The sequence below is a fragment of the Molothrus aeneus genome, chromosome 1, assembly GCF_037042795.1.
Source record: "Molothrus aeneus isolate 106 chromosome 1, BPBGC_Maene_1.0, whole genome shotgun sequence".
NCBI lineage: Eukaryota > Metazoa > Chordata > Aves > Passeriformes > Icteridae > Molothrus > Molothrus aeneus.
This window is the reverse complement of record NC_089646.1, coordinates 120,237,843-120,265,493: the sequence shown is the minus strand read 5'-3', so window position 1 is coordinate 120,265,493 and position 27,651 is coordinate 120,237,843. Positions and strand designations below refer to the sequence as shown.

Genomic DNA, 27,651 nt, shown 5'->3' with positions numbered 1-27,651 from the left:
TTAAAATGTATGGATTACTCTTTCTGAATGGTTTACCACTCCCTAAAGTTTTAGAAATTATAACAGCATCAATAAAAGTATTTATAACCCATCTAAATAGAAATGAAGTCACTGGTTCCTTTGGTGACCATAACCAATGGTTACCAATAGCACCAATAACTGGTGTTATTCATTCCAAGCTTGATGTATCATTACTGATTTTCTTCATTAACTACATCTTCCCATGTGAAGTGAATTGCAAATATGGTAGGATGAGAAAGGACAAAGCAAGTCAGTCTTTTCTTTTTTGTTTGTTTGTGGCTCTGTCCTCCTTGTGCTGCAAAACTTGTCACTATGGGCAAGGTGAGGGATGGACTCTGGCAGGAGAATTGTAAAATCTTCAGAGGTCATTTGAACAATTTCTCCTAGTCAGCCAGAAACTGGGGCCCTCTTGCATCCTGTGCATTTTGAGAGTTTTACGTTATTTTCTTTGTTTCTCTCATTCAATTGCTTAATTATAGAATCCAAAAATGTTATTGCTCAAAATAACCTTTTCTTCTAGATTTAGAGAGAGGGAGAGTGATACAAAATTAAGAGTTTAAATTGAGTTAGGAAGCTTGAGATTTTTTTTTCCTTTCTATCATTTTTACTCTATTTGACTGTTTAATCTGATATACCAAACATCATAAGATAATGATTTCTCAAATGTCTGGACACTTTTAGTGTTTTTTTGGGTTTTTTTTTTCCTCCCTTTGTGACACAGAATATCTTCTCCCTCAGTCTGATAGTGCTAATCCTACTGCATGGAGCTAGGAAGTAAAAATATGAATTTACCATTGAATTCTGTGATATGGGTGAAGCTACCATGAAAAGGCTCTAATGGTTGGACCAAGCAAAGTTTGCCTGGATTTGATGGTGTGACAGTGAGCTGTGGCTGCCTGGCAGTGACCCCCAGAGGGGCAGCCCTTGGCGGGGCTGGGGGCAGCTGCTGTCCCTAATCAAAGCCCGGGCAGGCAGGCAGTGCCCCAGTCTGCCCAGGGCCCCCTCCTCTGTGCTGGGCTGCCTGGAAAAATCCCCGCGATGAACTCCCACCCTGTGAGGTGGGTCTGCGTTTTTGCAGCTCCCCTTATAATGAAGTGAGCTAGGAGAAAGCTCTTTTTATTTATAAGAACGGAAATTGTGTGTAAAGTCCTTAAAATCAAGGAGGCCACAGCTGGGTACTTCATATGCTTTTAAGAGCTTTTCCAACTCCAAGTTGTTTCTCTGTCCTTCCCATGCTGTTTCCATAGCGAGTCACACCTACTGCTACTTTAGGCAGTTGGCCTAATTCCTGAAAATTTTGAATTTTAATTACTCAGCTCAATAGCTTGAGCTCTTTATCATCTGAATATTGAAGGGGATTGCATAGTGTTGTGTGAATAAAATTTTCTTTTTTTATGTTTTAGGTTATATTGTTCTCAAAAGAAAGTAAAATATTATGTTCAGAATGATAGTGTAGTTCATTCTTCACTTTTTCCTTTATTATGAAATATTATTTATTAAATAATATTTATTAAAACTTAGCTATAGCATTATTTGATAAGTTAAACTATTTTTGTAATAGTTGTAAAAATCGTGTTCTATAGTTAATAACCAGTGTCTGTTCTGTTCTTCCCACTTAATATATTGCTATAGTCAGTAATATATAACAATAATTAAAGTTTCATCTTGAGCTGTGATGGTGAAAAAGATTGCAAGACTATTAGGATAAACAAACACTTAAGAAGCGTGCCTGTTGCTAGAGGACAGACTGATTTATTTAACTACCTAATTTCTACTGAGTTTTGCTCTTGAGTGTTTTCTTTTTTTTTAATGACTGTATATAGAGTTCATTCTCATTGGTAGATACAGTTTGGAGACATGGAGAACTGAAACTAAATATTGTTGTTTGACTAGGTGCATTTTTTGCTGACAAAAACCACAAAATGCATCTTTGTGTAGTTGTGTAAGCAAAACCTATTTATCAAGATTCCAAATCCTTAAGTTTTCAGTTTTTATTATGTTAAAAATGAGGAGTTACTGAATTCATTTTCATAAAAACATAGTCTGAAAGAAATCAGAGGAGAAGGATGTCATCTGTCAAAAAGATATGATAAAGTTGAACAGAACAGCACGAAAAACCAAAAGTGTTTTAGCATTGTTTTGCAAGGAATTTGGAGTCCTATAAATACTCCTACAATAATTTTCTTCTTCTCCCCTCTTAGATTCCAATGCTAATTGTCCAAATTTGTCAACAATGTATTGGTGGGGTTTAATTTCATAAGGAGTGACTGCTGGCTAGAAAAGAGAGAGAGGTCCCAGCCAGTGCCTCCTTGCTTGACTCACTGACAGCAGGGATGGCCCCACAGGGAGCTGGGCAGTGCCTTCCCTGGGATTGCTCCTGAGGGGCAAGAGCTTGAGGATGTAGAACAGAAACGTGAAGGGAAGTTGGCATCATTGTTAGGTAAAAAGAGTGTCACTTCTGCCTTAAAACTAGTTTTCAGATAGTGAATTGTGGGTATTTCTGGTGACCATGGGCCAGGCTTCCAAGAGTATTTAGATGGCTAAAGGTGCAGCTGGGTCTTCACTGTAATTCACAAGAGTGCTTGCAGACAAACAGACAAACAAGGAAGTGTAAATGGCTGTAGATGCTTAGGCTGATGTGGTGCCTTTAAATGTCCCATTGGATCTCACACTGACAGATCTGACAGTTAGTGGTACAGCCTACTGGTTTTCTCAGTTTAGGACCATTCATCCTCTTTCATTTGGATTTAACAGAGGTTGAAAGAGATCCCATTCTCAGAAATTAGTCCAAATGAAGAAAATAGACCACTTGCACCTACTAGTGAAACTCATCCCAATTTCAAGTTGGTACCTCTACTGCATGAAGAGAAGCAGAAGTATTTGTAGAAATTGATCTGTTGTAAAGATTGAAAATAACCTGCTCATTGCACTGATTGTTGTGACTTACCAGTGAAAATTTTGGTGGACCTCAAGAGACAGGGAAGTTTTCTTGTTGTAAAGAAGACAGCAGCATCCTTAGCCTTGCTGCTGGTGGTGTGAGGAAGGTCCCTGCTGTGCACATTGGCTTGGTGGTTGATCCATTGTGAGATCTGCAGGTGGCACTCCCATGGAGACACCAGAGACGTGGCTCTGTGCCACACAAGGACAACTACACTGCTCCCAAGGGCAGGGGGAGTCCAGAGGCAGCTGGGTTCTCACAGAACCACTGGGACCTCAGCTGGCCCTGACCCAGTGCTTGGGTCCCCCTCCCCAGGAGATGCCAAGGCTTTGGCCTCTGCATTTCCTGGTTGAACGTTGGCTTTCTGTAGCCAGGGTGACTCCCTTGCATCCATGCTTTCTGTAACCCATCTCTCTGGGTGGATTTTGCTGCTCTCTGGGATGCTGTGGCATCCACTACTGAAAATATTGCTGGTAGTGTTTCTTACTTGAATGCTTTTACCAGCTTGGGGGAAGCCTAGGTTTTAATGAAGGTTGTTACAACTTCAGACTCAAATTTGTCTGATTTATTTTAAAAAAAACCTTTAAAAATTATAAAACTTAGACATTTCACCTAGAGGAAAATTACTTTAATTGCTCTGTGTAAACCTTAATACCTCTACATGTGACCTGTATTAATTATAACTAACAAACTTTTACCTGTTTGCACTGAATTATGCAGAAGCAGGACAAGTTGCTTGTTGTTAGACCACAAACTTTTATAGACTTCATATATTTTACAAACTACTTTAAAAGCACATGTAAAATAATAAGTAATGCCCTACCTTTAATCTAAATTTATAATAGGTGTAGAAAGGCTTCTTAAAGCACATATATAATTACTACATTGTACAGAACCACACGAGTTGAAAGAAAGCTTTGTTTGTGAAGTATCTTACACTTCTCTCCTGAGCTAGGTAAGTATTCCAGTTGCAAGTTATGATTTGTAGCTCAACATTTTTCTTGTATGTATTTCATATTTTTTAGTAACCATGACACTTCACCTAATAGTGTTAATCTGTTCATCCCCCCCACCTTTTGTAGCCTGTTTGACACATAGAAAGCAAAAAACAAATCCATTGCTCAAAGACATGATGACAAAGGAATTGGCTGTTGCATTCTGGTTTTATTCTTTATTAATGATATATAAATAAAACCAGGGAAATTCTAACTTTTTGATGATAAAGATCCTATGGAATGCTAAGGGGAAAGCTGTTTAATCCTTATTTGAGGCAAAGTTCACTTGTAAAATGTAATTTTATTAATTTTTAAAAACAGAATTTTTATGTTTTCACCTTAAGAATATTCTTTATTTCCTGTCCTAAACTGTTAGTGTGTTTTAATGCTGAACAGTTTCAGCCTACATTTCAGATACAAATAAGTTGATCCCACTGGATAGTTTAAATGTAGTATTAATTTTGTAAGCAATTTAGAAAAGAAATTCTGGCAAGCAAGTAACCAGTATAATTTTAACATTGTTCTACAGCTTGGCTTTTGTGTGCATTTAGTATTCAATGAAAAATATGATCTTTTGCTATGTTTGGAGAGCTCTGCTTTTAGAATAACATTATTGCTTTAAATTTTTGTATGGATATGTCTCCCACTTTAGCCTTTTGTGGAGCTTCCTGTCTGAGGCACCCTGTTGGATGTTTGTGTGAGGGAGATTGAACTTAGAAATTTGCCCTTTGCAGGCACCAGGTCTCATACCTGAAACACATATCAGGTCCTAATTCCTGTTCAAAACCATTCCTGACCATTGGCTGAGGGAAGCAACTCAGACTTCATGAAGACAGTTTTTGAAACAGTTATATTTCAGGTTTAGATCTTGTGAAAGCAATGGCAAATTATTTACTTCATTTTTTTCCCGTTCTCCAGTCTCATTACCCTTCTAACTTTTGAATACCACATTTTCAGGCTTCTGTCTCCACCCCAGGAGAGTTTTCTTTGTATTTGACAATCTTTTCCAGTGCTGGGAGACCAGAGAGCTTTTCTGAGCTTGCTGAAATTGGCAACCAGGAGATTCCCATAAAAACATGCCAATATCTTTTGCCTTTGTTTGTTTCTTCAGGTAGGACTTTTCTGTTATCCCCACTCCACTCTCCAAAGGTCTCAATAAGTGTGCAAATCAAGCAGAATCATTTTTGTAGGTTTCTTCCACTTGAGGTGAATAGCAAGGAGAGTGGTGAAGAACTGCTCAAGGACCTTAGGAGACAAGTCAGTAGACAATCAAATGACAAGTGAAATTCTGTAGATATAAATGGGAAGTGCTAAACCTCAGTTAAAATAGTTGTAGCTGTACATGGAAGGTGATCGGCTCTGGGCTGACCCTTTCAGAAGTGGGCTCCTGGCATCTAAGATAATTCCAAGAAAATTTTTCAGTTCTCAATAATTCCCCCTAAAATGAATGTTCAGAACTGCTAGGAACTAAAAAAAAAAAAAAAATTGCATAGGCTTCAGGAAGAGAATAGACAAGTACTTGAGAGAGTTGTACTGAGGATTGCTACACAGATGAACTCCATCTGTCTCAGGAAACCCTCTGAGCTGAAATAGCAGGAAACTGGGAAAATGCTGTGAAAATGGCATATGCTTGTTCTGTTCTTGCCCTCCTTCTCCTGTTGCTGCAGACAGCACCAGGAGGATTGTTGGTCTCAACCAGTATCGTGGCCCTTGTGTTCTCAACACCTTTTTCATGATTTAATGGTATATGGGAGAAATAGGGCACAAACTCTATTGTTGAGTTGTTCCTTCAAGACATATTTAGGCTTACAGTGTGATAGAAATTTTATAAATGTAATCAGGATTCAGAAAGTAGCACAGATGTATTTCCCAGACTGTCACTGATATCATTTGCCTGTGAGGTATTTTTTGTGTTCATAGTGCTTTATTTCTACCTTATTTCTTGCCTGCTTTTGCTCTTGAGTCTCCTTGGTTATTCTGGTCCAACACCCAGTGAGATTGCTGTGTAGGCAGATGAGACCTCATGTTTCCTTACCAGAACTTTAACTTCTCAGTGAAGTTAAAAATGTTAGGGAAATACCATAGTTTTAATCTTCAAAGTAAAGTTAAAAGTGATTACCTAGAGAGCAAAACAAAATTCTTGATACTAAATTTATGTTATTTACTTATAAAGAACAAGATTTATTTGCTGCTGGACCTAAACTTGACAGTGAGTATAAGAGCTATGAGTTTTAAACATGCCTGTCCAGGACACCAGAGTGCTTGTTCTATTTTATATAAAGGAAACCTTATCAATAAAACTGAAAACTTTCAGCCTCCTCTCCCACAGGTTTACTTCAGCCACAAGTCTCCTGACACTTGGTGTATTTCTGTTTGATGGTAGTGGAAAAAAAGGTCTGTTGAGATGACCATGGGTGTTTATTGGGGTGCAGAAATGGTGTCCTACACCCCCTGGAGTTTCTCAGTGTGTTACCTACATGCTGCATGGCCACAGAGCAGACTGGGGGTTTGCACACCCCCAGAGTCTGTGTCTGCTCGGTGTCAGCTCTGCAGTTGGTGTGGGATGCCTTCATGCAGATGTGCATGGTAGGTCCCACACATCTGGGCACCTATCTGTTTTGCTGGAGTCCCTGAGGCTCACCGGAGGGCAAGATGCTGTATTGCATCTGCAGGCATTCCAGGCTGAATCAGAGGTGGTCTTCAGTCATAGCCCTGGAGTTAATTGTTTATAAAGCTGCTGAAAGGTCCCTACTAAATTTCATTTTTTAAAAATACCTTTCCTCTTCCATTTTATTTCCTTCCTCTTTTTTTTTTCTTTATTTTCGGTTTTCAGCTGTTACACTTGGCAAGTTTCTTTCCCAGCATTTGGAAATAATTGTTTTCTAAATGCTACCCAGGTTATCTGCCAAATGTAACACCTTAAAAGGAAGTGGGGGTGGGGGACGAGAGACCTACCTGGGAATGGAGTGAATGTTGTGAGTCTTTAGAAAGTGCCTAAAGGAAATTTACCAAATATAGCACCTAAAATCAAAACCATTGAGTTTCCTCACGTTAACTGTAAAATACCACATGCTATCATCTACAGGGTAAAAAAAGGCCATTTCACCCAGTCTCAGAACTTCTTTTGTTATATTCTTTACTAAAAGATAAAGCACGTGTGGCTTTTGGGGTTCTTTTTCTTCTAACAAATGTGTATAGTTTGGGGAGATACAATTTTTTCAAAGTGTTAGTGGAAAAATCCCATCAGTTCCTGAGAAAGCATAAGAAAATAAGTAAGAGCAAAGCAGAAACCACTGATGGCACTAAAAATGACCTTCTCTTGGAGACTTTGCAATGGCATAATCAGCCCGGAGGTTGTAAGACAGGATTGATTTTGCTGGTGGCACGGGAACAGGATGAAAAGTTTAATTCCTTCTCCTTGGTGATGGGCAGGCTAAGGCAGCCCAAGGTAATGTGTTGGTGCTGTTTCTGATCACTGTAAGTTTTGTCAGGGGCTCAGTGCAGCTCAAGGTGTGTTACAGCAGCCCTGGGACAGCTCCAAGAGGTGGATTAGTGGTGGTGGAGGTCTTGCATGGGAAATGCACAGCTTTTATGAAGAACAGCTTGGCAAGCATACAGAATCAGGTTCCTTGTCCTTAGATGTAGGTGTCTAAGTGCCAGGGGTCAGCCATGGCCAGTTACTTTTCGGTCACCCTTGTGTTGGGTACTCTCTCTGCAAGTGGTCAGCCTCCACCGGCACCTCCCAGCCCTGAGAACATTTATCAGTGACTGTCTTTAACATCTGCTTCCCGGGTGATCCACCACTGGCTTTGGCCAGGTTTTCAGGTGGGCGCTGGGATGGGGACAGGGGGACAGCACTTCCATGAGAAGGAGCTTGTTAAAGCGTGGCTGGGAGGGGCTGGCAGCCGCCCTGTGCCTGGCGGCAAAGGCGCGTGTTGGGATCCGTGTGTGTGGGGAAAATTGCACAGCGCTGGCTAACGTTTCAGAAATCCCCCATAAACCACTTTCTGTGCTTCTCTGTGGGTTCTTTTAATGCCCTTTTAAATGGTAATAGCTGCTTGGAAACAGGACTGCTGGTCATTGTGCCTGGTACAACAGTACTTCTTTAGCTGGTGGGACTCTTAATACTGTTGTGTATTTAATGGTAATAATATTTTACAAAGCAAATGACTTCCAAAGAAGTAGAGAAAAATAAAACAGGATATGTGCTTTCATGACTTCTCTTCAATTTAGATCTTGTCTTTTTCAATAAATTGAATTTTTGTCCTACTCATATTTGATGGCACATTTTGCATATAGCAGCTTCTATGTAATAGATATATTTGGATATATTTTTTGATACATTAACATGTCAAGGGAATTTAATTAGTTTTTGTAAAGCTTCACTAAGGGTTAAAAATAACCTAACATGGCAATTAGAATCAGGATAACTAAGTTGCTCTTGTTTAAAAGTTGAATTTTTCAAAATTAAAATGACTTAATTATTATTACTTCATTGTGGATCAGCTGTTCTGTGTTAACATCTAGGCCCTCATGTTGCTGTGACTTGATTCTGCTGCCAGCGGTCTCTGGTGTCTTCTGAGCAAGACAAGTCTTTGCCCCTAGCAGTGTGGGTGGGTGCCCACATATACAGGAGCTTTTTGTAAACCTCTTTTGCAGAGACATGAAGTGCAGCATATGTCAGAGCAGATATTACAAGAGTAGGCTCTTTTAACACTGGTGTGTTATAGGAATCTTTCCCAGAGAGAGAAAATATTTGCCACAGCAGTTCCTGCAAGTTAGGTCGCCTAATTACGGCTGAACTATAATATACACTAAAACATATATGATTTTTCCTTCTGGGCTTCAAGAGAAAATTACCAGTCTTTGTAAAGTTTTCTTTCCATTAGTAAAGAGAGCACTGCTGATCTGAAAATCCATCAGGTCATCCATACCAGCATTACATCAATTGACTTTTGAATATTTTTCCATTAGAAAAGGCTCCATTTTATTCCCTCGCCGAAGTGGCAGCCTTTCAGTTTGTGCGGTTTTTCCATTTATTGAGTTTTGCAATAAAAGAGTTTTTGAAACAGATGTCAGTCATTGCTTAGGAGTGGGGCATTGTTAGAGGGCTGTTTTCTTCTGTCTTTTTTTTAAGTTAGAAAAAAATCTTTTCCTTTCCCTCCCTAACTTTAATTGACACTTTTAAAAGCCATAAATAGTTTTCTAACCTATAATCTGGTGTCAGAACAAATATAAGCACCAAACCCTGATTTCACAGAAATATTGCAGATTGGCCATTGTTCTCAGCAGGAGCAGGACTGGATTTGATCTCTCAATTGTAAACCAGAAAGAAGGGAGTGGATGCATTGCAGAAGCATGGTTCATATTAGCATCTTCCTTAGGGTGTGGAGTGGACCTGTTAACACTTTCTTAATGCTTAGATTTTATAGAAGTAGCCAAATATGTGCAGTGAGTAGTGTCCAAAAAACTGGGTTTGAAAGGATTTTTTTTACTTTCTTGCTAGAGTCTTATCCAGGTAGAAAGATAGAGACTTTGGTTCCTGATCCTAAAATATATGTATTTCCTATGCAGAGTGGTTTTAGGACAAACAGAATGTCTTCAGATCATATCTTCAACTGTCACAGAAGAGCAAAGTGTTATTCACATTTCTGTGTATATATAACGTGTATGTGTGTGTGTATAAATCACATTTTCATTTTTATTCTTTATGGACAGCTTTTTCCCCATGTATTTTTAAAAAAGCGCCAGTTTTTCTAATGAGGATTTAGCTGGGTTTGTTTAAATTAAACCAATGAATAATTCTGAATTTTAAGATGTTTACAGCATTTTATTCTAAAGGAGGGAGGAAGGAAACCATATTTTGGGTTGATATCTGTTTGGGAGGGTAAGCTTTTGGTGTTTCATCTGCGTACTTCACTGTTACTTTAAACATCAAAGAGCACCCTTTCTGAAGGTGAGAGAACACAAAGCATCCCATATTTATAATTTATGAGGCCTAAGACTGTGACCTAATGTAAACTTGAAGAGATTTAGTATAAAAATATCCTTAGCTTGAGGGCAACGTTTGAAAACTTTGTGGATTTTCTTTTTTATCCTGGCTCAGTCTACAATCATATTGCTTTGTTATTATTTCCTCTTAGCATTAAAGTACGATTGACATTGACAGATATCAGGGGAAGGCTGAGCTTCCTAAAGGGAAAAAAAAAAAGGAAAAAAAAGAAGAAGAGATGTGTTGTTGGCACAGAAATAGTGGCGGTAGGAGCGTTCCTGGCTGCCTTTTATTCTTCTGCAGAGAGTGAGCACAACGGGGCTCTCGCTGCCTGCTTTTGGCTTGCATGGATTCGCAATAAACAGCTCAGCTATGTGTTTATTTTCAAGACTGATTCAGTTCTTCAAAGGCAACTGCTCCCAACTTGTGAATACTTGTTAGTTGCTGGAAAGTTGCAGAAGTGAAGATCAGCTCCTAGTTTCATACCAACAAATTAATCCAACGATGTGGTGCTGTCTTTTCCACAGGTGTGTGTGTGCTAGCACTGTCTGAAGCTCCCTGTAACTAATAGCCTGAATATAATTTGGAAAGAGAAATCTTCAATGGAAGACCCCGAGGGAATAAATGGGAAGTCTGTAAGTAAACAACTTGTCAGTCCTGAGAAAAAAAGTTGTGGCTTTTAAAGAGGCAATTATTTCTGTGGCAACCAGGCAAAAGGAAGTCTTAAGAGAGCTACATGCACTTTTAGTGATTGGAAGAAGCAGGGAATGATGAAATTAATTGAGAGATGGAGGCTTGTGCTAAAGCTACAGAAAATTAAGTATGGATTTAAAATATTTGTCTTCAGTGATTCATATTACAAAATGATGGTTGTTGCTTTCTCTAAGAAATATTTGGCCTGCTGTGTTTATGTGTTAACATTTTTATCTGTTGGAGAGTTTTCATCCCATTATTTGAAGTTATTTCTCTTTGCCTTTGTGAATATATGCAAATACTGCTTCTGGGAAAAGTAAGTGCAACTCCTAGCTGCAAAGTCTTAAGAACAGTGGCAAAAAATGTAGTAGCGTTGTTGTTTGTTGTAAATGCCCGTTTGTAGAGTCACAATAATATGAAATTTTGCAAACTATCAAGCACAATTAAGAATGTTTAATGCACGGTCAAATGATTAGTTGTGTGTTTTGGATTTGTTAGTTTAATTTGTGACATCATTCTTGGCACTCATTGAAATTCAAAATGCTACATATATGTTTTTATTCTGAATTGTTTAACAGAAAGTGTGCGCATTGAGATTACCTTATTTTTATCAGTTGTAAAATAAGTCCAAAAGCTATTTAGTAAATTTAATTAGATTTATTTCCTACATTTTTTCCTGATGTGTTTATTTTCTACATTTGACAGTAGTCTATTCTCTCTTTGTATTTTATGTTTCTATATCCAGTTTTCCTGATGCTTCCATTTCATGTAGCAACAGAATAGAAAAAAACAAGCCCCTTGATAAAACAAGCCTGTTATGTTGTGTGTTTTTTGTTACACTTCATGTGTAGTGCAATTTTTGCTGTCTGAAGCAATATGGCTTTGATTATTTTCCAATGTTCATTTGTTCCAGTCTTGTCTCTATGTGTATGTTTGGGTATTTATCCATCACTGCTACTACCATGTTAACTTTCAGGGAAAGGGTGGCCATGGTTACCAACAGGCACTAAACAGGGATGGTCCTGTTTGCAGTTGCCGTGCCAGAGCTTTCAGCACCACCCAAGCTCCTCGTTCTGTTTGGAATCCGGCTTTCCTCCATGCATGAAAAGCCATTCCCTGATGCTGTCAGGATTTTCTGTGGCTTCCACTGCAAAACTTCCCCTCTGTGTGCCCAGCATAGCCTGGGCTTTGTGTGCTGTGGAGGGTTTGGGCTGGGTGATTGTGTGCTGGGGCTGTGTGTAATGACAAATGTAACTGTCACTTAACATAACAGGAGTTTTGAGGGAAATATTTGTTCACGGTTTGGCACCACCAGCACTCCTGTTGGGGTTATTCATTCCATTCCTTCTTTTCACCACTTGGTCCAGAGAGCCTGTAAAATGCTTAATTTGCTCAGAGTTTCCCTTCACATTACCCAAGTGGGTGGTAGTTGTTGATGCTATCAGGATTATCAAAATCTAAGCCAGTAACTGCTGAATAGACCTACTGCACTGACCAGCACTCAGGCTTCTGTAAGTGAGGACTGAGGTGCCCAAAGGTACATGACACAGGGCAGGGTATGACTCTTCTGAATAAAGTGTCATTGGAGAGGTTTAAAATTGGGGTATTAAACCCTGGAATCAGATCCTTCAATTAGGTCTCACTTGAAGTCATTCATAACTGGACAGTCTGCTGCATTTGCATCAGCCACTTGACCAGCAGGGAGATTTCCTAAAAGCAGTCATCAGAAGGCAAAATAGTCTCTGTGAAAATAAAGATGATGGCATGAACATTGGTTTTTGTTTAGTTTGCTCTGTGTGTGTGCATAGAAAGTAAGAGAGGGTGAGGGATAGATTAGCACTCTGTAATTAGAAACCAGAAACCAAGCCTGTTTGGGATTTACGATCCCAAACACATTGTAGTGACTTTGAAAACCTGGTGCTAGTCCAGAGGAAAAGAATAAAACTTCCCTACACATACCAATTGAAAGGTAATTTAATTTTGCAACTGGCCAATGCAAACTATGTGGTGGAAGCAATTCCAGGTACGTGTGGATAAGGGAGGAGCTTTATTGAGCAACTGAGAAATGAAGCTGGATAGTGTAAAAAAAGTTATCAGACAGCAGTATGAGAGAGTATATGAGGAAGTGCTTTGCCATTGTCTTTGGCCAAGATTTCTCTTTTGAGGAAGAGGATGGTGTTGCACTTGGGAATACACTCTGTCAGTGTTGATGTGTACAGAGGATTCCATAATAAGCCCAGTAAATTCACTTCTGCACTTCCGTTACACTCACACAGCTGAGAGAGTATTTTAGCCATTTCCTAATCAAGAAATGGTTCTAATTGTACTAATAATCATGTGCTTGATTTGCATTCTGTAGGAAATGAATTCAAACTTGGGCTTGCAGACTTGAACATTATGTCTGCCCTGCCTTTCCTTTACTAGGTGCTTGAGAAAGAAGCAAAACACAAACCTGAGGCTGGCTGGACAGAGGATGTCAGTATTTCATCCTGTCTGAAAATTTCACTGAAATTCTGTTGCTTTCTTTCCAAGTCCAAAAAAGACTTTGAAGGTTTTTTGCTTATGATATATGCACCTATCAAAGATGGTTCACTCATGTTTCATCAAGCTGAAACAAATGGTTGGGTTTTTTTAATTAGTATTTTCTTCACCATCCTGAAGGGGCTTTTCTGTCTGTCAGTCATTTGCGACAAGTCCCACTGCTCAAATATACTTGAGAAATTAAAAAAAACAACCTCTTGTTTTAATTATTTTTGAGATGAAAATGTCATTTTGGGTGTTAGAGAAATTCTGATTGTAAGGAGCCTGGGGCTGTGTAATAGTACATCTTATACCAAAATGATTTTAAAAAAATTATGCAAAATTATCATTGCTTGTATTTGTGGTAGGCTAAGTCTACCAGTTCCAAACTTGGCATTGGCATGAACTATTGCCCTAGAAACCCTCCAGAAGCCCTAAAAACATGACAAACACTGATAAGATTCAGCATGATAACCCAGGTGGTTAGAGGTACCCTGATGATGACTTCTAAAAAAACTCGAAAAAGGCAGTGTAGAGGTCAGCAGGTATTTTATTTAATTTGATTTGCCTGTCTTTTTTTTTTTTTTAATGTGTGGGGTTTATTTATTTGCAAAACTGAGCACAAGAAAATTTTCACAAGTAAATACGGGCATGTTTTTAGCAATTACTATACCCTCTGGAGATGTTTTGGAGGGCTTTTCTTCCATAACTCTCTCTCTGGTAGCAATATTAAGTTATTATATAACATTAAAATAATTTTCATTCCTTCCCTGTCCAGGCTCATAATTGAAAATTCTCATTGCAAAATTGCACACCAAGAAGTATTTTCAGCAAGGAGTGTTTTTGATGATGGAGTTTGCCCATCTGGAAAACAGAGCGAAGACTCTGAGGCCCTCAGCAGTCAAGGTAGATCCAAAATACTGTGCACCCAATGAGCCAAAAGAGGAGGTGCTCTTGGTCCACTCCTGCAGTCAGTCTTCTCTGATTCCCCCCACAGCCCCCAAACCTCAGCTTTCAGTCAGCACTTTGGGCAGCCTGGCTGTGTATTTCCAACTTCTTTCTCCTCCCTGCCTCTCCCTGGACACTTCTCCCATGCCACGTACCGGAGAGCGGCACTTTGTACCGAAAACTCACCTCCTACCTCTGTTAGTGGAAAGACACAGAGCAAGTAGCTGGTTTCAGCAAGAAAGGGGGAGGGAGAAAATAAAAACCCAAACCAAAAAACATCCAGCACCTGGCTGCAGCAAAATAATGAATTTTGCAGCAAACATGCGAGATTCTGTGGAATCTTGGAAAAATGCCAGACTCCACGACCACAGAAATGCTGAGTCCATGGGGCCCAGAGAGAGATGGCTGGGGCAGTTCACATCTCTCTGTCTTTGTTTCAAGCTCCTTGCAGTCTTACTGAGGCATCAGATTACACTCTCTTCACATTTTCAAGGTTATCTTCACTACCAGAAGGGCTAGAAAGTTCATTTTGTTTCAAGGCGAGCCAGGATCCGGCAGCACAACTCTCGAGCGGTTTCAGAGGCCACGGCCACGGTGATGGCATGGCTGTGCCTGAGGGCATGGCTGGTGACCTGCACATTTGAACAGCATCATCAATGACATGTTTGTCATGCTTACTCACATTACCTGTTTGTCACATTAGGGAACAAAGTCTATGAGGAGGAAGAGTGAAAATAGAAGTATTTTAACTTTGGTTGAAAACTTAGAGCGTTGTCACTGTGAAAGTCATGCATGTGCTGCCTAGTTTTTGTCAAAGACTGGCAAAGTTCTCCCCTCTGTGTTCCCCTCCTGTTCTGAAGAAATGCGTGACACGCTTCCTTTTTGGAAAGCTCTGCAAGGCAATAACCAACAAGCACCACGCAATTGCAATCTGTAACTGAGCCTATAAAATGTAATCGCCTGCACCCTTCCCACTCCCCTTCCCCTCTCTATCTGCAATTGGTAGAATATTGGAAACATAAGCCACAAAACCCACTTATTACACTCAGTAAGTGTCAAAAAGAATGAACAGCCGGAACTAGCTGATGTATTTAAGTTCCCCAAATTGAAGTGAGCTGCTGCTAGGCTGTCTATGGCAACTGCTCAATCAGTAACTATTAATAGAATTTTTTCTTTCAAAAGGTTCTAGTGAAAATACTCCTGAAAATTGTAAGCTGTTTGCGGACAGTTTGAAAACATTATTCACTACAGGCTCTTCATTCATCTGTGTTTGCAGAAACTCCATGGAGAAATTCTTGTCATTTAAAATGTACCTTTCCTCGTTGGTGGCAGAAATCCTAAAGTGCTGTAGGCAGCAGTGCTTGCAGCACTGACAGAAGTACTGCTACCCACAGCTTGTAGTGTTGGGCATATTCCTGAAGGTCACAAAGACCTTTCAGGGGTTTTGTTGGGGTCCATCAACAGATACCACCACTTATCTTGGTCACAAATCCTTGTTTCCTCAGAGGGGTAGAACTTTTGCTTTGTTACAGCCTGAGGCATTTTTAAATGACTTGTAAAAGTGGGCATATGAGAAATACACAATCCATCTGACTTTTTCCAGCCACTGTGTGCAACTATTCAGCATGGAGTCTCTTCTTGAAAGTCTTGATGAAGTTGTAGCTTAGCCCTTAACAGTAAAAAGCAAACTGCCAGTGAAGTTTATTTTCTTTTTTACTAGGTTTTCTGGACCATTGTTCCGCTTGAGGAGCCATGTTTGTTAGTTTTGGCTCTCTGACTTCTCTTCCTTAAGGATAAACTCTCCTTAGGCAGTTGTACAACTATGCACTGAAAGACTGCATAGCAGTTTATTCACAGCCCAAGCTCCAGCCGAATTCAACTGTGTGACTTCCTGGCTTAAGCAGGGGTGCATCCGTAATGTAAATACCTACTTGATTCTGTGGAAAACCAGGAGGTTTTTTGTTTGCTCTTGTAAAAGATTCCTGCAGGAAGCTTAACTTTAAAGTTGGCATCCAGCCTTCTCTGCTGTGACTCGGATACTGATCTGATTTTGTGCTTTCATGGGCATTTTTATATTTGAAAATTTTTAATTCAACATTAGCTTTGCTTACAAGCTGCAGAGCAGAATAAAATCACATTACAAACATTGTAGTATTAGATTTTATCACCATTTATTTCTTCTCGTCTGCCCAGGGATTTCTACATGTTCGGTAGAACTAATTTGCAGTCAGACACTGAGGTCTTCTAGAAGGCCAGCAGGCTCCACAAACTAATTTATCCAAATAACCAATCCCTCATAGGCCAACCATAGAAGGACACCAAAATGGCCTAAGCAGGCAAAGCCCCCTTTTGAAGTCTGGAATGTTTTGACTGACTTGAAACAGGCGGCAGGAATGAAGGGATAATTTTCAGTGACCCATGGGACTTTTTTGCCATTTTCAAATATTAGGTAAAACAAAGAGAAATTGCTTGTTCTAATTTAGAAAGACTTAACAATCCGGAAGGTAACCAGACTCAGAATTGAGTACTAAGGTATAGAGCTGAAGTTTACTTAATGCATTGAAGGTTTGCATCTGGGTATATGGTATTTACACACCCACACATACACAGGCTGCTTTACTTGTACATGCACATACCTAAACTGTTTTTTGAATTTGACTTCTATAAAAAAACTTTAGTACAAAGTATATTTTTGCAATATTAATTGGACCACCTGGAATGCTTACAGTTTTTCTTGAAATAATAATTTCTAGTTAAAAGGATGTGTTTCTGTTGCTGCTTCAAAAGCTGGAGTAGTCACTCAGATGCCAAGACTTCCATGCCATTCCTGTTTTCTTCCACCCCCTGTCCTGGTGCCATTTGAGAAAATGTAGAAATTAATACAATTTTGTACTCTTGCAGATACAAAAGAGAAGTATTTTGATATATACATAAACCCAAAATTTTCTATGAATACTTCTAGGGAGAAAGAGAGAATGTGAATATTTAGAAATAAAATGAAAACTTTACAGATCAGGTATTTCATGTTCTGGAACTTGAATGTGCATTTTAAAGACAGTGTGGAGCAATCACATGGATTTCAGCAACTTTTTTAGAGACATTCTCTTGTAAATTTGGTCTCAAGTTTACCATGCATATTTATGGGATAGGTAGAGCCCTGTATTTTGCAACACTAATGACACAGACCGACTCCAGCACTCAGCTTCATCCCCATGGCACTGACTTGCAGGTAAGCTGGAGCTTCCTAGCAGAAGGAATGTTGTCTGTAAGAAGGGTCACTAAGCCAGTAGTGAAGCTGCTCTACCTGTGCTTAATAGAATTATGTTTCTTAAAACAGTATTTTGACAAGGATTTTGGTCACCAACTCACCCTTTTCTCTCTGCCATCTTTGGTGGTTCTTGGCATGGAGCAATGCTGTGCAGCTCATGTGTGTGTCCTGATAACTGTATGGATAGCAATATCTGCAGATGGGAGGTTCAAGCTGGCACTTAAATATTTATGGTACTGGGTTGGGCTGTGGCTGTCACTGGTACTGCTCCTACTTACAGAACAAACTCCTACTTTTAGTTTATTATTTTACATGGGATATTGAAATATAAAAGTTCCTCCCAATTTCATATTTCTCTGAAATATTAATTCTTACTGTTATCCTGTGGTAATAGAAAATACAATACAATAGAATGACTAAGAAATCCTGTTTAAGTGCAGTTTTCAATCATGTATATACTGACCTCAGATTAGTGGATTTCAGAAACATGATGTTTAAATTAATGTTATTTTGGTGTGAGTTTATATATGTGTGTCTGTGTGTGTCTGTGTGCATGGACTGTATTAGATTAAATTAAGTTACGTTCCAGCTTTTACTTGAGGAATATAATTTTGTTAGTAGTTAATAATGTTAATGCCATGATTTTCTCATATTATGTTTACATATATGGCTACAGTAAAATCAAATTATATTTGCTGGGGGTAAGATTAGTCAGTCAAGGAGCTGTTTACAACAGGAGAAATTTAAATTCAGACTTGGTAGGAAAGAGATTCTTCTCTATTTCTGTCTGCCTTGCTGAGCTGTACTGTCTAGACTGTCCTGGAAGTCGTAGACTCAGTGGTCTCGTGGTCTGTGCACAGCACAGCAGCAGAGTCTGGCAAGGAATAGAAAGCTTCATAGGGATTTCTCATCAATCACATAGAATTTGTCATTTCGGCATTTTTGGCATTCAAAGCCTTATATTCTGCCACCACCATTCACACGGGGTGGACTTTCCATTGTACTGACAATGCACCTCTACAACTGTGCAGTGCAGCACATGGGAGAAAATTTCTTCCAGCTCCTGTGGAGGTCAGCTCCTACCCCAAAGCACAGGATTTGATTATCCTGATTGTAATTTACAGAGCTGTAAATGCTGTTAGTGGTCATGAGTCAAGGAATGAAATTGCTTGAAGATAAAAAAAATGGTTTTATCTATTTTTTTAATTCTCTTTTAAAAGAAGAAACTAGGAGAGCAAGTCATTTCAGACACATTTTCATACTTTCCTTATGCTGTGGAGTAATTTTAAAATATAATCTAAGTGTAGCATTTGGGCAAAATGAATGGGGATTCAAAGAGTGAGCTTTTAGAGCAAGCACTGCTTTGGTGCTCATAGATTCAGGAATTCACTCTTGCTGAATATGTGTTTAGTACTGTAGATATTTTTAGAAAGTAAGCATGATCTATTTTTTATTTTATTTTTATTCTTAATAATTGGACATATTTTTCATGTTTGACCACCCTTTTAGGCCTGTAAATAATTTAAAAGATCTAAAAGTATCTCAGTATTCAGAATCAACTAGTTAAATGTTTATATGCCTGGCTTTCACCTTCAGTTATATGTACATGAAGAAAGAATCTAAATTTAGGGTTGCCCTGTTCCACTTCTATTTTTCTTCTCAAGTTTGAAGCATTAGTTTTTTGGGGGACAAGCAAGGTATATTTAGTGGTGGGCTGATGAGTACCTCAGACCTTTGTCCTTTGCAACAATACTTTGAAGAGGGAGAAGGTGCAAGATCTGTGTTATGTTTTTCTCTGGTTTTTGCAAGGCTCTGTAAAAGCTAAGTGGCACATCAAGCAGGTTTCCATAGTGCAGACACTGCACAAATCCTCTGCTCAGTCCCTGTAAGGGCTGTATGCTGCCATTATGCTTTCTATAAACAGAAGACAAGCACGCTGCCAAATCCTGGCAGCACTGGACATCAGCTCTTTCTGTTCTTAGCTTGTTTTGTTTATTGATGCTCAAAGACTGTCTTATTTGCCACTATTGCATCCGCTTTTGATCAGCAGGAGCAAAGAGTATCATGCACTTCTTGGTAGCTTGGAATCTCCATCTTTGCAATTTCTTCTCCATCTGCAAGTTTTTAAAATAAAATAATTACCTCTGAGGAGTGTAATTAATTTGATTTTGTATTTTGGTCTGACTAGTGAGACTTAAAGACAAAAACTCCTCAGAAGCAAACACTTTCAGGGCTGGACAGAAAAGCAAGAGCCTCATATGACAGCTTGAAGAACCTCAGACTGGGACTAGCACAGGAGAGAACAAGAGGTAAGTGCCACCAGATTGGAATAGACAACTTATCCTGGTGTTCTGGGACTGGTGGCAGACGGTTAATGAGAGCAGGAGGAAGAGAGCAAATCCTGCTTTTGAGAGGATGGAAGATACATCCAAAGCACTGTGTTTAATGCTGTCCTTCATGAATTTGCTTTTGGATATGTGTGTGCTTTGATTCTCTGCAGTGGTAAGTTCCGCAACATAATTATGCCTTTTCAAAGAAAGTGGTTCTGCTGTTTTATGCTTGCTGCATAATAACTGCATCAAAAACATGGGGTTGTTAAGTTTTCCTGACAAGTGAAATAATGACTTGCCAATCTGTTCACTTCCTGCAGTCTCTTTCCTGATTTGATAGAATTCTCTTGTTTTCATGACACAAAGGTGTCTCTTCCAATCTGAAGGGCCTTGTTTTTTCCTCAGCCTGCTGCTGAGCTTTGTGTGAGAGATTCAAGATGTGAGCACTCCGACTTTGTAATGTTTTCAGTTTTAATCTGTGTTTCCTTCCTAAAATTTTAAACACTACATCCACCCTTTTGACTGCCATTGGCCACTAGGGCCTTGTTTCCAGAAAATTATTGGCAACAACTACAAGATGTCTTCCTTGGGAACAGTAGGTAATTTAGCACTTATCCTTGTCAATTCTTAGTTTGAGTTGTCTTTTACTTCACATTTATCAACACAGAATTTCACCAGCACTTGTCATGTGTAGTCACCATAAAAGCAGTTTTCTGTAGGCAGATTTACTTTGAGCTGACCTGAGTTATGTAGCAAATTTGTAACCTTTCTATTTGTAATCTTTTCCAGGGTATTTATGTTTAATAGACCAGGTCGTTTTGCAATTCCACACGTAATATTGTGAAAACTGCCCACTTACTCAGTTCCATCCTTTAAATAGTAAATCATGACAGATCTTTTATTTTACCTTATGACAAAATTGTTTAAGAGCTTTTTGGCTTATGAGAGCTATTCAGAAATCTAAATATACTACATTAACCAAATCATCCTTATCCAAATAATCGTTAACTCCTTACAGAAATGCTAGTAATCTTGAAGTTATGGCTTCTCTTCCCCATTACATCATACTCCCATGTGCCTACCAATTATCTTGTTTATTATAGCAGCTGATTTGATCATGCTTCCATTGTTTTAGAGCTCTTGGGTGAACTCTTGAATCTGGCTGGATTGTGTCTCTTCATTTTGTTAATCTTTCCCAAAGCTTCTGCTGATACTTCGTTTTAGAGCTGTCAAGGTCTTTTCTTCTTGGATAGTGAGCATCATGCAAATAGTTAATTTAACTGTTTCTGTAATAGTCTTGTCTTGACTGAATTTTTGTTTGTTACTACAGTTAAATGTTGGCTTTTTGCATGTTTTTAATGAAGTTTTTATATTAATCTGAGACAATAACATATGATTCTTCAGGGCTGGGTTATTTTTTGGCCTATGTTTTCCTGTGTTTGCATTTGAATCTACTGAACATGAACCCTTTTCCAGTTTCAGGTATTTAACTGTAGTGTGTGGTACTCAGCTTGTGTAATGTCTCTGACAGACATTCAGAACCTTTCTCACTGAAGCTGATCAGTCAAAAAAGTCTTGGAAGCTAAAACTCTGTATGAACTTGTGATGAATTAGGTTAAATAGTTTTCACAGAAAAACCCCAGAAACTGGGGGCACTGGCATCAGCTGCAAATCAGGAAGATGTGATTCCACCCCCTCCTCACTCTGTTCTCTGGTGATGGTACTTTGGGGTGTCCGCCCATGACAGAGAGTTTGGGCTGGTGAAGGGAGGGGAATGAGCACCTCACCCTCATGATCAAATGTTCTGCCCACTTGGCTACAGGTAAGCAACCTCTTCCAGACAAACAAGAGGAATGGTCCTTTCCTAGAGGAGTAGTTTGAATTCTAGCTCTAATCAGGCAGAAATGTTAAGCTCTCTTTTGCATTCTTTGGCTTGTGAGATAGGGTTGTAGGAAACACCTGCCTCAGCCACCTATCTCCTTTTTCTGTTGTCATGCAATCTTTTTGTTAAAAGCTCTGTCTCCAAAACTTTCTTCTCCCCTTGCTAGTAAAGTTTCTGGGTAGTTCTGATTTATGGTCTGACTCAAAAGGAATAGACATATAGGTTTTGGGAGAGTGGGAACATAACTTTCCAGAAGGACTTGCATATGGGAGTGTATTTTGCTTTCCTTTTGGAACCTGCATCTGACTTTTGGACCAAGAAAAGATATTGCTGGGAAACAATTATTTATGTAATATTATTTTAAAGTTAATTAGTAGCTTTGTGAATTTCAAAAAATATATATGTCCTTTATACCTAGGGGAAGATCAAAGACCCATTCTGGCAGGTGGCACAGAGAGAGGAAAGAGAAAAGCAAGCTGTCACTTAAAGAAATTGCATGTTTAGTTTAGAGCAACATATGATGGAAAACTAAATTTTAGAGTTTTAAGCCCATCTGTTCTAAAAGCAAATTCTGAGAGTTGAATGACTTAATTTCTTTTTAAAAAATATTATATTTTTAAAATGAAAAATGAATTTATTCAATACTGTTAATAAGTAATTCGGTGACTACTTTTTCTTATATTTTGGTTGAACTGATGCACTTTTTGAAGATTGACTCTTATACAGGGCTTTGTCCCTATTGTTAAGGATCAGTACCCAGTCAGGTCTATTGAGACTCAAGCCCCAGGCAGTTTAGCACTCCTGGCTTCAGTGGGCACTTGCAGCCAGTGCCTGCTGCAATGTTGCTGGGTAAATCTTAGAGCTTGGTACTGAAAAGACAGTCTGCATCATCACTCCTGTGCACTGTGGCTAAATCCCAAGCAAGTCAGTTGGAGTGCAAAATGTGTGGTTCTGCTCTTATCTTTTGCTCTTCTTTCTCCACTTTATTCTTCCTTTTTCCCATCTCTGTTGCCTTCTGTTAAGAAAAGTGTGTCCTAATTAATATGCATGATTCCTCTGGCACATGAGTTGTGAATCCTCAGTTGGCAAAGGTGCTAAAACCATACCTAGCACTGTCTAGTACCAGCATAATTTGTAGATCTGAGAACAGCTGATAAGATCATGAGCCCAACTTGGTCAACATATTACAATTAAAAGCGTGCAGGTGACAGAAGCTGTTTCTATTTTAATTATATCTCCTTCTACTCTTGTTTTTATTGGGCACCAGCAATATGGAAGCTCCAAATCCCTTTTCTGTCTCTTCCCAGGCTTCTTCCAGAGAAGAGTTAATCCAATGACCATTGGACTATAATGACATAACAAAGATTTTATCCATTTGTTGACCTCCCCATGAAATGTTTTGGCATATAAGTGGGAAGAGAGCAAGAAGTGTTAGCAGAAAGAGAGCAGTTACAATACCTTAAAATTCTGAAAGCACTAATTGCTTTTCTTTATTAAAGATTTAGACAGTCTGTGTGTGGGTCATTATGATGGTGGGGTGTGATGACTTCTCTGTACTTGAAATGCCAAGATGTATTGACTGCTTGTCATCGTGTAGTGAGAAGGGTCATGCCAGCACCTTTGAATCCCTGGGCCTTTTAGAGCATTTCCTGTGTGTTAGAGCTGTTACCTGCAGGTTGTGGCATTCAGTGTATTGTGCAGGAGGAGGTTGTGCTGAGCAAAGGTAGGGAGGAGGACGGAGCTGAGCTGTGCAGTGTAATCCAGGACTGGGTAATATGCTGTGGGAGATTACTCTGAATGGGAGGTGAGGCAAGTTTGGGAAAAAAAGAAGGGTGTCATTTGCTCCTTCCTTTTACCTTCAGCTGAAAGTACTCCTCCACTTACTTGCCTTTCCCAGCCTTTGATTTCTCATCTTTGTTCTCATGTTTTACTGGCACAGAAAAGTCCTTTATTTCAGTAGACCGAGGATCATAGCAGCACATACCTGAAAAATTATTTGTGCCTGTGAGCTCTTCAGTCTTTTATAGCCTGCCATGAAAATAAAAATGGATGTTAAATATTTTTCCAGTACGACTTTGAGAGTTATCAGTTATGCACTTCTGCTGATGAGCGTTTTGACAATTTGCTTACTTCACACTAATGCCAGATTTACACTGATGCAGTTTAGGTCATCCTGACTCCTTTCCTTAAGCACTGGTACACCTTTGGCTTCACTCCCATTGACTGTCAGCTGGTGCTAATAATAAACTGCAGATCTCAGCTGTCTCTGCTGAAAAACCAGTGCTCTTTTGGGGACTTTTTTTTTTCTCTGCACTCATCTTATTCAAGCACTGATGTTTTGTGCTGCCCTAGTTTCTCATTGTCAGTAGCTAAGTAGGAAAACATTATTTGCTGCGAAGTGTTCACAGGGCGTTCAGCATTAGAGACAGCTGCTACAAATAGAAGTCCTGTCCTTCTTGGTTTTGCTGAGCAGTTGAGGATAGTTTGTGTCAAACGAACTCAGTGGGAGATTTTATGTTGTTGTTACTGCTGTTACTTAGAGAGGATTGTGAACTCTTGCCACATTTTTTATTGCAAATGGCATTTACTGTCACGGAGTTCTTGTCTTAGTATTTTTTTCTTTTTACAGGGTTGCTTGGCAAATGTTTCATGCTTAAGTATCTTTCATACCAACTTCTTGTGAGATACAAGTTTAGAGGACATTATTATTCTTCCTGTAATCCTTGCACCCTGCTGGGAAATTGAGAGTTACATTTATAACTCAAAGAGGGTTGTCAGAAACAAGTGGTGCTGACAAACCCAATGTGTTTTGTGCTTTAACATTTGTTTTCTGTGAGTAATTTGTAGGTATAAAAGTAACATTTGAGTAAATTAAGTGATAGGAGCTGTTACACAGGACCTGTGTAGGTCTGCCAAGAAAAATAAACATGACTGTGATGAAGTGTGTGATGGTGGTGTTAGCAGAGCTGTAGAGGCTCTTGGAGAGACGCTAAACAAGCATCATTGGGATCATAAACAAGCTGACCATGTGGAGTCCAGGAGCTGGGCTTCTGAAACAGACATTCTCTAAATCCACCACAACCCTTCATTTTACCGTTCATAAAGGAGTTCTAAAACTTTGTTATTTTTATCAGTTCTGAATGTGTCAAAATTGCAGGACTGGATTAAGTGCAACATCTGATGTGTTTAATCCAAAATCTTTGTGTTAGCCTAAACTGCCACTAAAGGTTTCATGATTGCTCTGCTGACACTTTTTAAACATCTAAGACTTCAGTAAGGAGGAAATGAAATTTCTCTGCTTTGAGATCTCCTTGTGTAATTGGATGTAATGTTCTGGTAGTAAGGAGGGTTTTGTTGTTAAGACATCAGTCTGACTTTGGGAAATTAATCCTCTCCATGGCTGTCCTGCAAACTGCTTCTATTACTGTGATGCCCTGTACTTTGTCTCTGCCTATTCTTTGTCTGCAAAATGGGACAGTAATGTTTTCCTTCTCATCAGATTAGTCTAAATAATTTGAGCTAGTTGCGGTAAGCTTCTGTTATGTATACAGGTTGCACTAAGCACTGTCTTACAGTCCTGAGCATTGAATTTATCATTTTGAAAGTAAAATGAGAGTGCCAGGCATGAAAAATGAACTATGAAGATCTATGAAGATCTCTGTGTAAGTGCTTACAGCAACTGTATTCCAGTGAACAAATACAAAACGCACAGAGACTGACCCATATGTTTTTGAAGTAATAAAGATCTGAAGTCTAGATTTGAACACTCTATTATCTGTCCCCATGGAGGGAATGAGAATTGTGTGTGCAGAGCTAAAGCTGTGAATTTGATCCAGAACTTTCTTCTATATTCTGTAAATGCAGTAATTTCTCTAATTTCTTTCTATGACTTCTTCCACTTTGTGAGTGTACACACTTTTATCATGGCTGTTATATAATTTTTGAAAAAAGGTATGTTTTAGTGCTATTTAAATTCTAGAGCAATTATTTTCTATAGCAGACATTGACATTTTAAAATGCTAAGCACATCTTTAAGTGACACTATTCAATACTTTCACATTGCTTTGTTCTCATCTGGTCAGAATATAGTGTGGGAATATTCTGCGATAATCCAAATTATAGAATATATTTAGTAGTTTTTTAGTATATTGAGTAACTTAATGCAAAGTGGTACTGGGAGAAAAATGAAAAAAATGCCAGGATAAATTAAAGCAAAGTTTTAATTTTTTCTTTAGCTGTTTTTAAGATAGGACAAAGTTAGCAGTCTTACTTTTAGTCATCTGCTGTTGCTACTGTGCACAAATGATACTGTGCACATGAACAGAGGGCTACGTGATACAATTTTAATAGCAGCAAGAATCTGTTCTCTTATAACTTGATGGTTTTTTAAACAATGCAAATTTTAGAATCATTATTTTTAAATTATAAATATACCCTAAAAGTAGTTGCTGCATGTATTTCTCCCATTTAATTTATATTTAACTGTGGTTGGTCTATTAATCTTTGTTTCGAACATTAAATGCCTTCCTCATGGCAGCTGTCCATTCACTAGTACCATGACTACTGGCACGTTAAGTTCAAAGTGGAATGTCTTGGAGAATTCAGATAATATATTTAGTTCCTGTCACCAGACAGCACAAGGCACCAGTGCGTCTCGTTCTCAGAAGAGAAAGCCAGATACTTTCTCTGCAATGTTCCCCTTCAGTTAATATAATTTGGGGTGGTTTATTTAGCATAAGTGGTAATCAAGTCTATCAGCATGATTTTTGTTTCTGTAATCTTTGGTGTTATGAATACCTGGAAGAAAGTTTTAAACAAAATAATTTTAAAACCAGTGCCAGAGAGAATATGAAGGAGATTATATGGGTTTTTTTTTTCCCCCAATGCTTGAATATATTTGTGGCAAAAAATAAGCTGGAGCTGGAGTGGATGCAGAACTCTGGGTCTGAATGATCAGCCATTTTAAAACAAATTAGAGAAGCTTATAGAAGAGAAAACTTTCCCCAGAGCATATTGAAAGGCTTAATCCATATTTCTAGAAATTGCAGCTGTCAAGCTTTCTTTTATTACCCTAGCAAAATGCTGTGTCAGGTGTTACAAAGAAGTTTGGCCATGCATTTAGAAAATTAATAGCTTCCTTACATCAGATGTGTTAAATAGAAACATGTCTGGTTTCACAGCCAATTGTCATATTTTGATGTTCCTACTGAAAGTTATTTCTTTCACTGTATAATTTACATTCAATAATTAAGCAATGAGGAAAGACTCATCTTCATGCACGTAAAAAACATTTCTAGGATGAGACCTATTGCTATGCCAGTCTTGCTGCATAAAGTGTCAGGTGCCCCTGAGAGTGTGCCATTCAATCACAGGGAATTCCAGTGTGGAACAATAAAGAATTGCAAATTTACCACAAGGAAAAAATTGGTATTGACATATTCTTATATATCCCCAATAAACTGTGTTCAGTTTATCCAAAGAACAAATTGACAGCCAGTAGAAATATCTTACACTGATGCTCTGGGAATTAGTGATTAGCATATTGAAAACTGCACTACTCTAATGGTAAATTTTTTTCTTCTTGTGTGTAATTTCCCATTTTGAACTTGATGTTTATTGTCTCTTACCTTGTCATTGTGCACCTCCAAGAAGAATCAGGCTTCATCTTATCTTCCCACTAGGAAAAAAAGGAGCAGTAAGATCAAAACCAGTTCTCTTAGCCTATTCTCATACAGAATGTTCCCACTAATCTTGATAGACTCCTGTCAAGCCCTTTCCAGGGTCTTTTACTGGGAAGGCCACAACTAGACACAGTAATTCAGATGCAGTCTCTTAAGTGCCAAATAGACAGGGGGGAAATGTTCTGTGATTTGCTGCTTGCACTCTTGCTAATACAGCCCCATATTCTCTGGCTTTCTTCACTTCTCATAGCTTGTGTTCAAATGCTCTCTCATCCTTTTCTGTAAATCTGCACCCAGGCAGCTCCCAGCCTGCTCTGTTGCATGGGGGTACTCTGTCCTGGCATGGGACTGGGCATTTCCCTTTGTGGAACTCCATGGGTTCC

General features: G+C 38.9%; 1 protein-coding gene across 1 annotated transcript in view; it reads left to right on the top strand.

Annotated features, from left to right (window-relative positions):
- The first annotated feature begins 10,544 nt into the window (after positions 1–10,544).
- Positions 10,545–27,651, top strand: part of EYA1 (EYA transcriptional coactivator and phosphatase 1) — a 146,218-nt gene continuing 129,111 nt past the window's right edge. Inside the window, exon 1 of the mRNA XM_066547130.1 lies at positions 10,545–10,581. Within this exon, the coding sequence (XP_066403227.1) occupies positions 10,549–10,581 (33 nt within the window). The 5' untranslated portion in view covers positions 10,545–10,548. The remainder of the gene's footprint in view (positions 10,582–27,651) is intronic.